This window comes from Moschus berezovskii, chromosome 3, assembly GCF_049115385.1.
Source record: "Moschus berezovskii isolate FMDL1 chromosome 3, NW_MosBer_1.0, whole genome shotgun sequence".
Lineage (NCBI taxonomy): Eukaryota > Metazoa > Chordata > Mammalia > Artiodactyla > Moschidae > Moschus > Moschus berezovskii.
The window spans coordinates 37,262,613-37,275,220 of record NC_142462.1 but is presented as its reverse complement, the minus strand read 5'-3'; the positions used below and the strand labels follow the sequence as shown (position 1 = coordinate 37,275,220).

General features: G+C 40.9%; 1 protein-coding gene across 1 annotated transcript in view; it reads right to left on the bottom strand.

Moving 5' to 3' along the window:
- DNAH11 (dynein axonemal heavy chain 11) overlaps window positions 1-10,434 on the bottom strand; it is a 390,076-nt gene extending 379,642 nt beyond the window's left edge. Inside the window, exons 1-4 of the mRNA XM_088833659.1 lie at window positions 9,899-10,434; window positions 8,451-8,594; window positions 1,010-1,206; window positions 605-803 (exon numbers count right to left, since the gene is read on the bottom strand). Of these exons, the coding sequence (XP_088689785.1) occupies window positions 605-803; window positions 1,010-1,206; window positions 8,451-8,594; window positions 9,899-10,231 (873 nt within the window). The 5' untranslated portion in view covers window positions 10,232-10,434. The remainder of the gene's footprint in view (window positions 1-604; window positions 804-1,009; window positions 1,207-8,450; window positions 8,595-9,898) is intronic.
- Between the last annotated feature and the right edge of the window lie 2,174 nt (window positions 10,435-12,608).

Genomic DNA, 12,608 nt, shown 5'->3' with positions numbered 1-12,608 from the left:
TAAGAGATAGGTGAACATGTGAATGAATGTCTTAGTTTTTAGAACATTAAGTTGAATAACTTCTAAGGCAAACACTAGCAGAGGAACCAGTTAGTTCTTCCAAAGTTGCGTCTCTCCACTAAGCAAAGCCTACTCCTTTCCCAAATCAATTATATCAACTAGATTAATTAAATCATAAAAATCTTCAGCATTTCCTTTGGGAACTACACTTCCTATGACACAAAGTGTTTCCAATTACTCACATGCTGTCAAAATATTTTCCAAAAGGTAAATTCACTTTTGCTGCTGCTGCTGCTAAGTCGCTTCAGTCATGTCTGACTCTGTGCGACCCCACAGACGGCAGCCCACCAGGCTCCCCCATCCTTGGGATTCTCCAGGCAAGAACACTGGAGTGGGTTGCCATTTCCTTCTCCAAAGCATGAAAGTGAAAATTAATTTTAATAATGCATACTATCAAGCATTTTGCAGTAAGAATTGAGTAAGTCATTCAAAGACAGTGTGTTAAACCTTTAAAGTTATTGGAAATCACTGCTTTGGGGCACCAAATTCAACAAGTGATTTTGCTAATTCAACTGACAAGCTATTTCTAGGGCTCTCTACTTACTTGTTCATAAATGCATGATAGGTTCTCTCTTCTCATCGTCCAGAAATCCAGTTCAGTTTGAGGATTTGAGTGAAGACCATTTAGCAAAGGCTGCACTGAATCCTTCTCTATGATTTCTTGGATTTGATGTGACCATTTAATAACCACTGATTCAATTGCATGGAGTACTCTCCTTTCATTTGGCTCCAGGCTGCAAACACTGAAATGGTTAATAATATAATACAAAAGTGAATCATTTCATCCGACTAAGGACAGGACTTTTAATAATTATTTTATTTTTAAAACATGCTGTCATTACAATAATATTTCTATATTGCTAACATGGGGGTGTTATGGGGGTATGATATTAAGTAGGTATACCAGCTCTTCATTTTGATATCTTGTGTAAACTGTATCATTACGTACTTGGTCTCTGAATATTTCTGGTCCAGGTCAATGTTTCCTGCAATAGTGGGAATTGGTAGAAGAGTTCTTCTCAACATTTTGCCCCTAAAAATATGCATTTTACTTTTCATGACTTCTGTATGATGTTCCATGTCTTGTGAAATGAAGCATGACCAGGATTTATGGTTGTTCTTATTAGAAATAATTGGCACTAAAATCTAGAGAAAGAAAAACATTTTAAGAAGCAGAAAAATTAACATACAGACAACGTATTCCTTCAAAGATTTTCTTGTTACACACGATCGGCAACTAACCACTCAGTTTCAGTTTCATAAAAGTCCTCCTGTGACATCAAATCTACAAACAGATGACAAAGCCAGTGACCCATTTAGACTTAATCAATTAGACAAATTCTTTCAAAGTGGAAGTACTATACTGCTTGTTCATTCATTTACATATTTATCAAACACTTATGGAGGCTCCCAGTAACTCAGACCGTGTATGAGATAAGCAAAATCATGTCAAGTAAGTAAACTGCTTTCTTAATGCAAATTGAACACACTAGCAGGTGTACGAACGGAAGAAATCTTCTTGAATCACATGGAGGCAAAAGCAAATTAATCTTGTCCAGCTCTGAGGGACATCCCAGTGGATTAAATTTTGATAGAAAGATATTTATTAAATCATATGAAGCTTTTTTGGAACTCCTTCCACCATTAAGTTCGGAATATCAATGAAACTATATGTGTGGAAATCCTCCAAAATTATTTTTTGTGTTCCCAAAGCCCAGCATGTGTTAAGTTATATGTTAATTATAGTTTGTTGAGTTAGTGCAGTTAGTCTCTTCTTGCTTCTTCACTCTTTTCCAATATGTACTAATTGTAAACATTTTTTTCTGACACAATCTGTCTAGACTCTCAGCATTAACCATAAAATTTCCATTAGCTCAAATGCTTAGAAAACAGCCTACCTTTTTAAAATTGATTTTGAGAACACAATCTTCTAGTTAACTACAAACAAACTGAAAATTCATTTCATTTTCCAATGGGGATAAAACAAATGTTTCCAAATTGTATTATATTTTCCTGCTTTGTACCCACTACTTCTTGAACTAGGAGATTAGTAAGAAATAGTGTGTCTTTCAGTGGCAACAATCTAAATGTCCATCCACAGATGGATGGATAAAGAAGATGTGGTATGTGTATATACAATGGAATACTACTCAGCCACAAAAAAGAATGAAATAAAGCCATTTGCAACATGAATGGACCTAGAGATGATCATACTTAGTGAATTAAGTCAGAAAGAGAAAGACAGATGCCATATAGTATTACTTATATGTGGAATCCAAAATATAACACAAATGAACCTTATGTATGAAATAGAAATAGACTCCCAGGCAGAGAACAGACTTATGGTTGCCAAGGGGGACGAGGGCTGGGGAGAAAGGTATTGGGAGTTTGAGATCAGCAGATGTCAACCATTATATAAAGGATGCATAAAGTCCTACTGTACAGCACAGGGAACTACACTCAATATCCTGAGATAAACCATAATGGGAAAGAATATATCTGAATCTTGCTCTCTCTATATACCTGAATTTGCTCTATAGCAGAAATTAATACAACACTATAAATCAACTATTCTTCAATAAAAACAAAAAAAAATTAGTGTGTCGAGCTCTGTGGGTCAGAACCGCCATGAGAGGCATATTTTCCTGTCACGTGGAAAACACAGGAAAAACACCCATCTCTGACTGGGACAGGTATTAGGGAAGACTCGCCAGGAAAGTTGATACTCGGTTTAAATCTTACAGACGAACGATTAGGGCAGGGAGAAACCTGGACGCTGATGCGAAATCATTGAAGGCTAAAGGAGGAGATTGCTTCTGAGAAAGTTCCAGTCTGGCCGGCCTGAAACTGGAGCCAGCAGCCTTAAGGAGAGGGGCTGTGAGGTGCATGAAGAGCTTTGGAAACAAGACTGAAGTCTTAGGCTTCCTGAGCTGCCCATGCACTGACCCACTGAACAACTGCTTTCTAGATTAAATTCCCAGTATCAACAGCTTTTTCTAAAAGTCAGGGACAGGGATAATTCTGGTTCATCAACATTTCCAGTTTACTGGATACTATTTCAAACTTCCGCTCTATTTACTGTTCTGTGACAAGACCAACTCCTTTTAAAATTAAATATTTGTGTCATAAGCTATAGATAAAACTGTTACGCAATTCTGAGCTACATGCTTTGTAGAGCAGTTAAGCAGAGGGCTAGAGTATCTCTATGAAAATCATTTCAAACAAGTTCACCTGGGATGTGCTCTGTAGTGAAAATAAACCTCGTTAGCAACAAGCACATACAAAGGAATTCAATTAATCTGGGGTTTTGTATTTAGCTGGAAGTTTTGTGTCTACGTTTTATGCTTTGTAAGAAAAATCCCCAAACTTTCTCTGAACCAAAATAATTTGGACATGTTCACTAGCGGATATACAATTACAGGTTAAAACAGTCTTTGCTAGCATTCTCTTTACTTTCTTTATCCTTTTTTGAAACTGGCATCTTCCTTTTAACAACAGTTCTTAAATCAGTAGAGACTATTACCTGGTCAACAATTTCAAAATACAGGAGCCTAGGCCTCTGCTAGACTTCTTAAATTGAAATGTATAGGAATGTGGTCCAGACACTGATTGCAAGAACCAAATCATACTTTCATTCTGGCTTGAGAAACATTTACAGTTATTGTTTCTTTCAAGATATGGGTCAACATAATATAAAGAAATAACTGCATGACATTTTTAATACTTTTGCTAAAAATTATATAATATAGTTAAAATAATAGCATATAGAGACACATGATAATATTGAACAGTAGATCTGGAGCAAAATTTTGCACACATTAGATCTGAGATGTCTATTACACAGCAAGTGTCATGTCCAGTAGGGCGGGAGAAGTCCAAGCTTGAAGCTCAGGAGAGAGATCAGAGCTGGGAAGAGAAGTTTGGGAGAGCCTACCATATCAACATAAATTACTGTTTATTAGTGGATATCTGTGTCAAACTTCAAAGACTATACAACATTGAATATAAATGAAACATTAAATGAGAAAAAAATAAATATGACATGATAAGTGACTTTTTCTCATCTTCTGTTCAAACACCTGGTCCATCCCTTTATTTTACTCCAGTATAAGAACCACAACACTGGAAAATAAATCCCTCAACACTTTTCAACCCAATCACTACTTCAGTAACATAGTCCCTCTTTGGTCCTTAATGGAGTCACCGATTCACCAATCCTTGCATTAAATGCTTTTCTTCTTAATGTACCAGAATGTACCCAGAAAGAGAGTAGCTAATTAGTTTGGAATACAAGTCACAAATGGCCCATTTGATCTCAAACTTTTAAATGAAATCTGTCCTAATAAAAACCTTCAGAGAACATGCATAGCCACTATCATCTTTCAATAAATACATGGATGTGGGTTTGACAATTGGCTTTGGAGGCAACCACCTGGATGAAAACGTTGCAGGGGTGTTAACTTTTTCATCAGCCTGTCCAGCTTTATTTCCCACCACCCCCCAGCTCTTCTTCCTCACTCTAACTGTAGTAATGTACTCAGTTTTTAAAAATGCAATCTGCATTTCCTCACCTCTGGGCCTTTACACTGCTTCTCGCTTCCTCCCTTCTCCACACCTAGTTACTGCTCTTGTCCTTCAACAAACAATTTGCCAAATAATTTACAATGATTGGCCTTCAATAAATAATTTACCATACAACCGTGGATGCTTTTGAGAGTTAAAACAAACAATAAGAATTAGCAGATGTCATCTGATCTGTAACAGAGGAGACTGGAACCAACTCAGGCAAATCAAGACCTGTGACCTATTCAAGCTGAGACTTCCTAAAGTCTAAGATGTCGCAGCAACCTGCTGAAACCACAATGCCCACCACGCTGTATCCCTGTTTGTTCAGCTGTCGGCCTCCCTAGTTAGACTGCATGCTTTCTGAGGGCAGAAATGTCATCACTAACTGCCAGGTATGTCCTGTCAGTGGTACCAAACAGGTATTAAAAAAGTATTGACTAAAGGAACAAATGACAACTGTGGGCTTGTTAGCATAAAAATTCCAAGTGAAAAGCCCAAAGTTGTCATAAATGTCAAAAAAATTCAAATGGAGATATCAGAGGTCATACACCAAATGCTTTTCCTCTATAAAAATATCTTGAAGCTCCATTGTTTTGTCTCTTACAAGAGGATATCATTAGCCCTTATTTAACTTTCATTCATTTAACAAGTACTTACTTAACTGTTACTATGTGTCAGGCAGAATCTTGGGGGTTTGGGACTCATCCCTGGTGGCTCAGCTGGTAAAGAACCTGCCTGCCAATACAGGAGACACAAGAGTCATGGGTTCAGTTCCTGAGTTGGGAAGATCCCCCAGAAAAAGAAATGGCAACCCACTCCAGGATTCTTGCCTTGAGAGCTACAGACCTGGGCTCACAGAGAGTGGGATATGCCTGAGTGTGCACAGTGGGGGAAGATTAAGAGCAATGACGAGGGTGAGGCAAGTAAGGTGCTCACTATGGAACAAAACGGAAGAGGACACGAAAGAGCCCACAAACAACCACCACCTGATTTGTTGTGTAGTCACTAAGTTGTGTCCGAATCTTTGCGACCTCATGGACTATAGCCTGCCAGGCTCCTCTTTTCATGGGGTTTTCCAGGCAAGAATACTGGAGAGGGTTGCCATTTCCTTCTCCAGGGTATCTTCCCAACCCAGGGATAGAACCTGAGTCTCCTGTATTCCAGGTGGATTCTTCACCCCTGAGTTACCAGGAAAGCTCAAAAACTCAATAAGATGAATCATATTTTAAAATATTTTTAAAATAAAAATCCAAAACTGATAAACAAAATAGACATTTTTTAATAAAGACAAGTGTTACTGACATTTTGCCTTAGGCTCCAATATGACCTGGCATGGCACTGTTAGTGATCCTATTTTTAAAGTGATTTACTTGCATTAATTTTTAGTTTTTAAAATACTTTCTTAGGGAATTCCCTGGTAGTCAGTGGTTAAGACTCCATGCTTTCACTGCTAGCACCTGAGTTCAATCCCTGCTCAGGGAACTAAGATCTTATAAGTCTTGTGGTGCAGCAAAAAAAAAAAAAAAAACAACACAAAAAAACTGCCTTAAACTATTATTCATCTTGATTAATGAGTTGTTTTTGTTTCTCCTCACCTCCCTGGAAGTTCTCCTCTTGAGCTGGGGGCCTCACTTGCCTGACTTTAGGTCCGGGCCCTTCAAAGATCCCTGCTCACCTGGAGGGCAGCTTCACAGACCAGAGATATTTGAGCAAAAAGACTTCAAAGACATGAAGGGGCTGGCTGAGGGGATTCTGGGAAAGATGAAGAAACAGCAAGAGCAAAAGCCCCAGGGCAACAGTGTGCCTGAAATAATTCAGGAATGACCACAAGGAAGCCAGGAGTTAGCAACTGAAATGAGTTGAGAGGTCACAGGGAGGTCAGACCACAGAGAATCTGGACTCATGCCAGGCCTTAGGGCCCCTTCATTCCGAATTCAAGTCTTGTCCACAAAGAAACCCAAGGGACATCGTAAGTGTGGTGTCTTCGCTTTTTTCGTCCCAATGCTCATATCTTCAAGCATAATTAAATAAATTAGAATCTTCCAAAACCACCTAAACACATGAGATTCTGAATGTTTTATTTCTTCTATAGAGATATATACTCATGGACAGTTTACTCTTTCACTTAAACTTTTCAGAGGGCTAGGCAGACAAAGGTCAGAGAAACCTGAAAGTTTTATATCTTTTGTCACAGATGGTAGAGAAAGCATTCCAATAAGGAGTGCAGCTTTGCACTTCTAAGTCCAGTTGATGGCAGCCTGGATTCCCATGACCAAAGGTCACTTACACTCCATGTGAAACCCTTTCATCAGATTCAGTTCAGTAAAAATCTCCTGAACACCTGTGACATAACAAGAACTGTCTCAAGTGCTTAAGATAGAAAACTCTCTTCCTAGTGTCTTCTAGAAATCAACTAGCACTATAGAAACTCAATAGAGGGAAACCATGGCAGAATTGAAGTTAGGGGAGAGAAGCCCTAGCTAATCCAGAGACAGCAAGAAAATACCTTTCAAGGAGAAAGCAGAAGAGCCTCAGGAAGTAGAAGAGGTATGAAAGACGGAGGCTGACAAATCTTCAGTAATAAATACGTACGTTGGCAATTACTCCTACATTAAATATCGGTCTTGGCAAGACTGCTTCGACTACTGAGACCTAGTTTAGTGATATTAACCTAGTTTCCCCAAATTTGGTGTGCATTAGAATCACATGTACTTCCCCCGGTAGCTCAGATGGTAAAGAATCCACTGGAATCCGCCAGCAATGCAGGAAACCCGGGTTGGATTCCTCAGTCGGGAAGATCCCCTGGAGAAGGGAATGACAACCCTACTCCAGTATTCTTGCCTGGAGAACTCCATGGACAAAGGAGACTTTTACAGTCCACGGGGGGTCGAAAAGAGTTGAACACGACTTCCTGACTAACACAACCCCCCCCACACACAGAATCACCTGAGAATCTTTAACCACTACTGCAGCCAGGCTCCTAACCCAAGACATTCTTATTTAATTGGTATTATGTTTCACCTGGGCAGAGTTACATTAACTACCCAGGTGATGCTAATCCTCAGCAAACTTTGAAAACCACTGCTCTGGTTCTTCCAAATTCAGTCATTTTGTATGTTATTCCTCAAAGCTGGTTTGTGAACAAACCGCATCAGCTCCACTACAGACCTACTCCATCAGTTTGCCTTTACCAAAATCCCTAAGTGGTTCTTAGGAACATTAGAGTGCCAGTATGGCAACCCACTCCAGTGTTCTTGCCTGGAGAATCCCAGGGACGGGGGAGCCTGGTGGGCTGCCGTCTATGGCGTCGCACAGAGTCGGACACGACTGAAGCGACTTAGCAGCAGCAGCAACATGGGTTTGGAAAGCACTTCTCTGAAGGGGAGAGAAAAGTAATTTTAAGGCACTCATTCCTAATACTTTGTTTCTGTTACCTTTTTCCATTATCTCACATGAGTGCACTTAGAAACAAACAGGAATCTTAAAAACTGATAACACACTTTTTCAAAGTGTATATCTACCTTTACTCTGAACAGGAAGTTTAATACTTTAGCTAAGTGCAGAAGCCTATTCTAGGTGCTTTTTAATTTCCTTCCATTATTTAGAAAGAAAGAGGTAAAGGATGATCTACAAATTACCACCTGTTGAATGTCAGCATCAGTATCAGCTCATTTCAGGAACAGACTAAACGGCTATCATTTTCCATCCACCTGGCTAATGAGATGACCAGCTGCTACATTCTTTTTAATAGCCATTTATCCTGAATTAATTTCAAGTGTCATGAAGATAAATTAAATATTAAAATATTAAGGACAGACCAGTACCTCATCTAGGAAAGCAGTTACATGTCCAAGAGATGAGGCAGGTAACTCTCCAAACAAAACTATCTGAGAGAAGTCATTTACTCCAGTGCTTTCAGTAGTCTTCTTGCCAATATAAATAAGTTTACCTTTTACATCTCTTGGAATCTGAAACAAGAGCAACATAATTATTTTAAGTCCACAATGTAGCTTCCATGTTAACAAACAAGATGTACTATATCTAACTTGTAACTGGATTGCAAGCATGAGAAACAAAATCTGGCATCCTGCCTACCTTTATAAATAAGATTGTTCCACTACTCCTCTACAACGTGTACACAGTTTTCTTTATTCTTTTATAAAGCTAATTTCACAGTATTATTGGTGTGGAATATCACCTTTCAGAAGATCATTATGTACCATAAAGTCTCATAATCAAAAACAAATACAGGGAGAAATTGGAAATGTTTCCATCTCAGCAAAGGTTATTCTTTTGTATAACCTTTTCCTGTTAGAAATAAGCCCAACTGAGACAAAAGACTAAGGGGTTACATTTGATTACTGTCCTCAAAGTAAAAAAACCAGACATGTTTAATCAAGATATTCTAGCATTTTCATGACTACCAAATCATTTCTTCAGATATCATGACTATTTAACCTAATACTAAAGTGTTCTCTTTGTCTACTCTGACAAACTTTTAAAAACTAAACTAGGAGAGCAGCAAAACACAAAATTCGGAACCCATAAAACTCTAAGGTAAAACTCCAGTTATTTTTTCTCTGGGATCCCCGCCATTATAATCGACCACATCTAGCGATGATGGTACCACTTGACAACGTAACAGCAAAGCATCTCAAGACTATAAATCTTGCTCTAAACTCTTCAAAGTCTAGAAGTACAAATGCTGTATTCGTAGAAGTACAAACTGAACTCGTTAACGTTCAAGTGTACTATAAGTCAAATTGAAAAAGGAAAAAGAAACACAGTCCTGAGCGCAGACTGCCGGCAATCCTTTTTCTTTTTTTTTAAGACTAAGTATCAATATTATTCCCTGGGATGAAGTGTGGTTGACAGGCAGCCTGAGCCATGACAAGATATTTGGGCTCTGCCAAACACCACATATGGCTCCAGAGTGATCCAAGAACGATTTAAAGTAAAGTTATCTGGCACGGAGAATTCACCTTGCGCCTAACATCCAGGCAGCTAAAGAACGCGCGGCTTTTGCAGGCTCAAAGGCTGACCTAGAAAACTAACCAACAGCCGCTCAAAGGCAGAGTGGACGCACCTGGGGGATTCTGTGGACTCCGGGGGCAGGCACTTGATAGAAATTATTAATTAATTAATTAATTAATTTACTTTATAGAGCCCTAATACATGTCCCGAAGGAACCCGAGGAGGCGCGACTGGCCAGTCCCGCCCGGGTGTCCGTCAGGCTGGACGCGAGGTGCGGCCGGGTCCCCTCACCCCGTACCTGTGGGGACGCCTCGAGCTGCCCCTCAGTGGCGACGCTGCACCAAAGGCAGGCTGGGCTGGGGCTCTCCAGAAACTCCCCCAGAACCTGCCAGTTGTCCCCACTTTCCAAATACTGGCTCCATTTCTCTTCCGGGAGGCCCAGTAACTGCTCCAGGCGGCAGCCGACGAAGCGCACCCGCGCGTCCCGGGCAAAACTCCGCGCTCTCCTGGCCGCCGCCACCTCCTCGTCTTCGTCGTCCTCCTCCAGTTCCACCAGGCGCGCCGCCTCCGGGCCGGCGCCCGGGATGAGGCGAAGAATCGGGGCTTCTCGGGCCGCCACCTGGGCTGCCATCGGGTACGGCCGAGTAGGCGCGGGGCCGGCCGGCTTCCCGTGCGCGTCCCTCCCCAGCCCGGTAGGCTGGGCCACGTCCACACGCGCGCCCCGGGGGGCGCCCACCTCCTCCAGCGATCACCGCGAGCGCGGCCGCTCGTCCCACACCTGCTCCCACTCGGCCTCCCGCGGCTGCTCTCAGAGCCGCGGCGCAGCCTGACCGAGTTCCCGAGGGTCTTTAGCAGCGCGTCCCGTTTCCAGGGGAACGGCGTCCCCGCCCCGGCCCGCTGAGGGCGGAGTGAGCGCCGAGCAGAGCGGCTTTCCGGACGGGCGGGGCTTGCCCGCCACCGGTGGGAGCCACTCGGTGGCCTCTCCGCTGCCTCTGGCTCCCTGGCACACAGGACGTCTCCGTGGGGGCTCCTGGGGAGGGAGTCCAGCACTGACTAATTGCTGTGCTTTGAGCAATGCTGCCGTGTGCTGAACTCCATGCTAAGTCAATCCTCTTGATTATTTAATACCTGGAAAGGCAGGGCTTCAATTGGTCAGCTTATCTAATGAGCAAAGAAGTCACAAAGTGACTAAGCAGCAAGGAGATGGTGGATTCATGTCTCGCGCCCAGGGCTTTTAATTCACCTTGCCCACAGTGGTCAGGTGATTCCAGAAAAGAACCAACACTGCAATTCAGCGTTCTTAGTTGTGGGAATCCCAAGATCTAGGTATTCAAAATCCTGATTCCGAACTTCACCTGCCACTTCCAGGGATGTTAATACACACAGTGAAAGAATGAATGACGCTCTTTGGAAATGTCAAAGTGCTCTGAAATATATACAGAATTATTATTCAATGCAAGAGTAGAAGGTCATAGGAGAAAAGTTCCAGATTAGTAGCAGTCTCCCTGATGTTGAAATGGGATTTCAATACAGTCTGTTAATGACATTTGTTAAGACTGAAAGAGCCAGAATTTTGAGAGGCAGTCCTCCAATTAAACCTTTTTTAGTCCTTTCCATTTGTTAATTGTTCATTTCAAAATAAAAACTTCAAACTTTGTGTTTCCCAAGGACACATGAGTGAGTGTTGCCCTTAATAATCCATTGTAACAGCTGATTATTGATAAAGAGGTTGTTCCAGCAAGACTTGGTGCCACAACAGTTTTTTTTTCCTTCAGGATATCTGCTATGTCTGATAACCACTGTAGGCTTTTATAGTTGTATCATCATAATCTTGAATGAACACAGGCTCCTGGAAAGTCTTTATAATGACTTTAAACTTCAAGGCTGCTTTGTACTGGCCAGGGCAATCCTTAGGGTACCCAATAGCTACTAAGAAAGCCTAGAAATTACTGAAAATACTGTATGATGCTTCTTAGTCTTTCCTCTCATCCCTATGTTCTACCTTTGCATCCTCTACCACAGGGAAACAGAATTCTGTAAATAAAAGAGTTGAATTAAATTCAAGTGGAAAACCACTTTAAAATTCAGTAGAAAATTTGAAATCATAATGATATTTAACTACATTTTTCAAAAAGGTACACATGTAACTTATAGAATGAAAACACATCAAAGATGCATTAACTCATTAATGAGGAAATCGAAAAAATGGTGAAGTTGGTTCCAGGAGAATCAAAGAAAAAAAGATTCACAGGAAGCAGAGACTGTTGAAATAAGGTTGTTAGATTAGATACAGTACTCCTTACTGTCCTACAGAGCAATATAATCATGACTTTTATCTTAGGCTTTTAACAAAATAATTTGTATATTTCAAAAATAATTAACATCTGTAATGAAAAAAATCTGTGGTTAACTGCAATTAACAGAAAGCCCCAGTAACAGTGGCAAACAATAAAAATATTTATAACCTCACCCAAGAAGTCTAGTTGTAGAAAAGCCATGGGTTGGTTAACAAAATGACTCTGGGGTGAAACTGTTGTTTGTCTCTTTTCTGTGGTCTCTAGTTCTTCTCCTGTCACGCATGCGAAGTGGTAGTCACGGTTTCTAGCATTCCTTGTAGGTGACAATGCAAGAAAACAGAGCATCTTCATTTCTGAGTGAAGAAAACTTTCTGAAGCCGTTCAGAAGATGTTCCCTTTCATCTGATTTGCCAGTATTTCATCATGGCTGCATCTAAACTTTGTGTTTGTCGCATCAAGATCCACCTCCAGCCTCCTCTTAAGGATATGTCCACTAGGAGGAGCCTGAGCAAAATCGGGATTCTGCTAGTGAAGAAAAAGAGAAAAAAAAATGTCCATTTGGTGGTAGTCAACCAAGACAGGAATGAATGTGCTTTTTTTCTCAGATGCCCCTATATACATATAAATCATGGGAAGTATCACTTTACACTAACACAATTCCCCAAGAATTATGAGACTTTACTTTTTTTGCCCCATAACTGTGGCTAAACA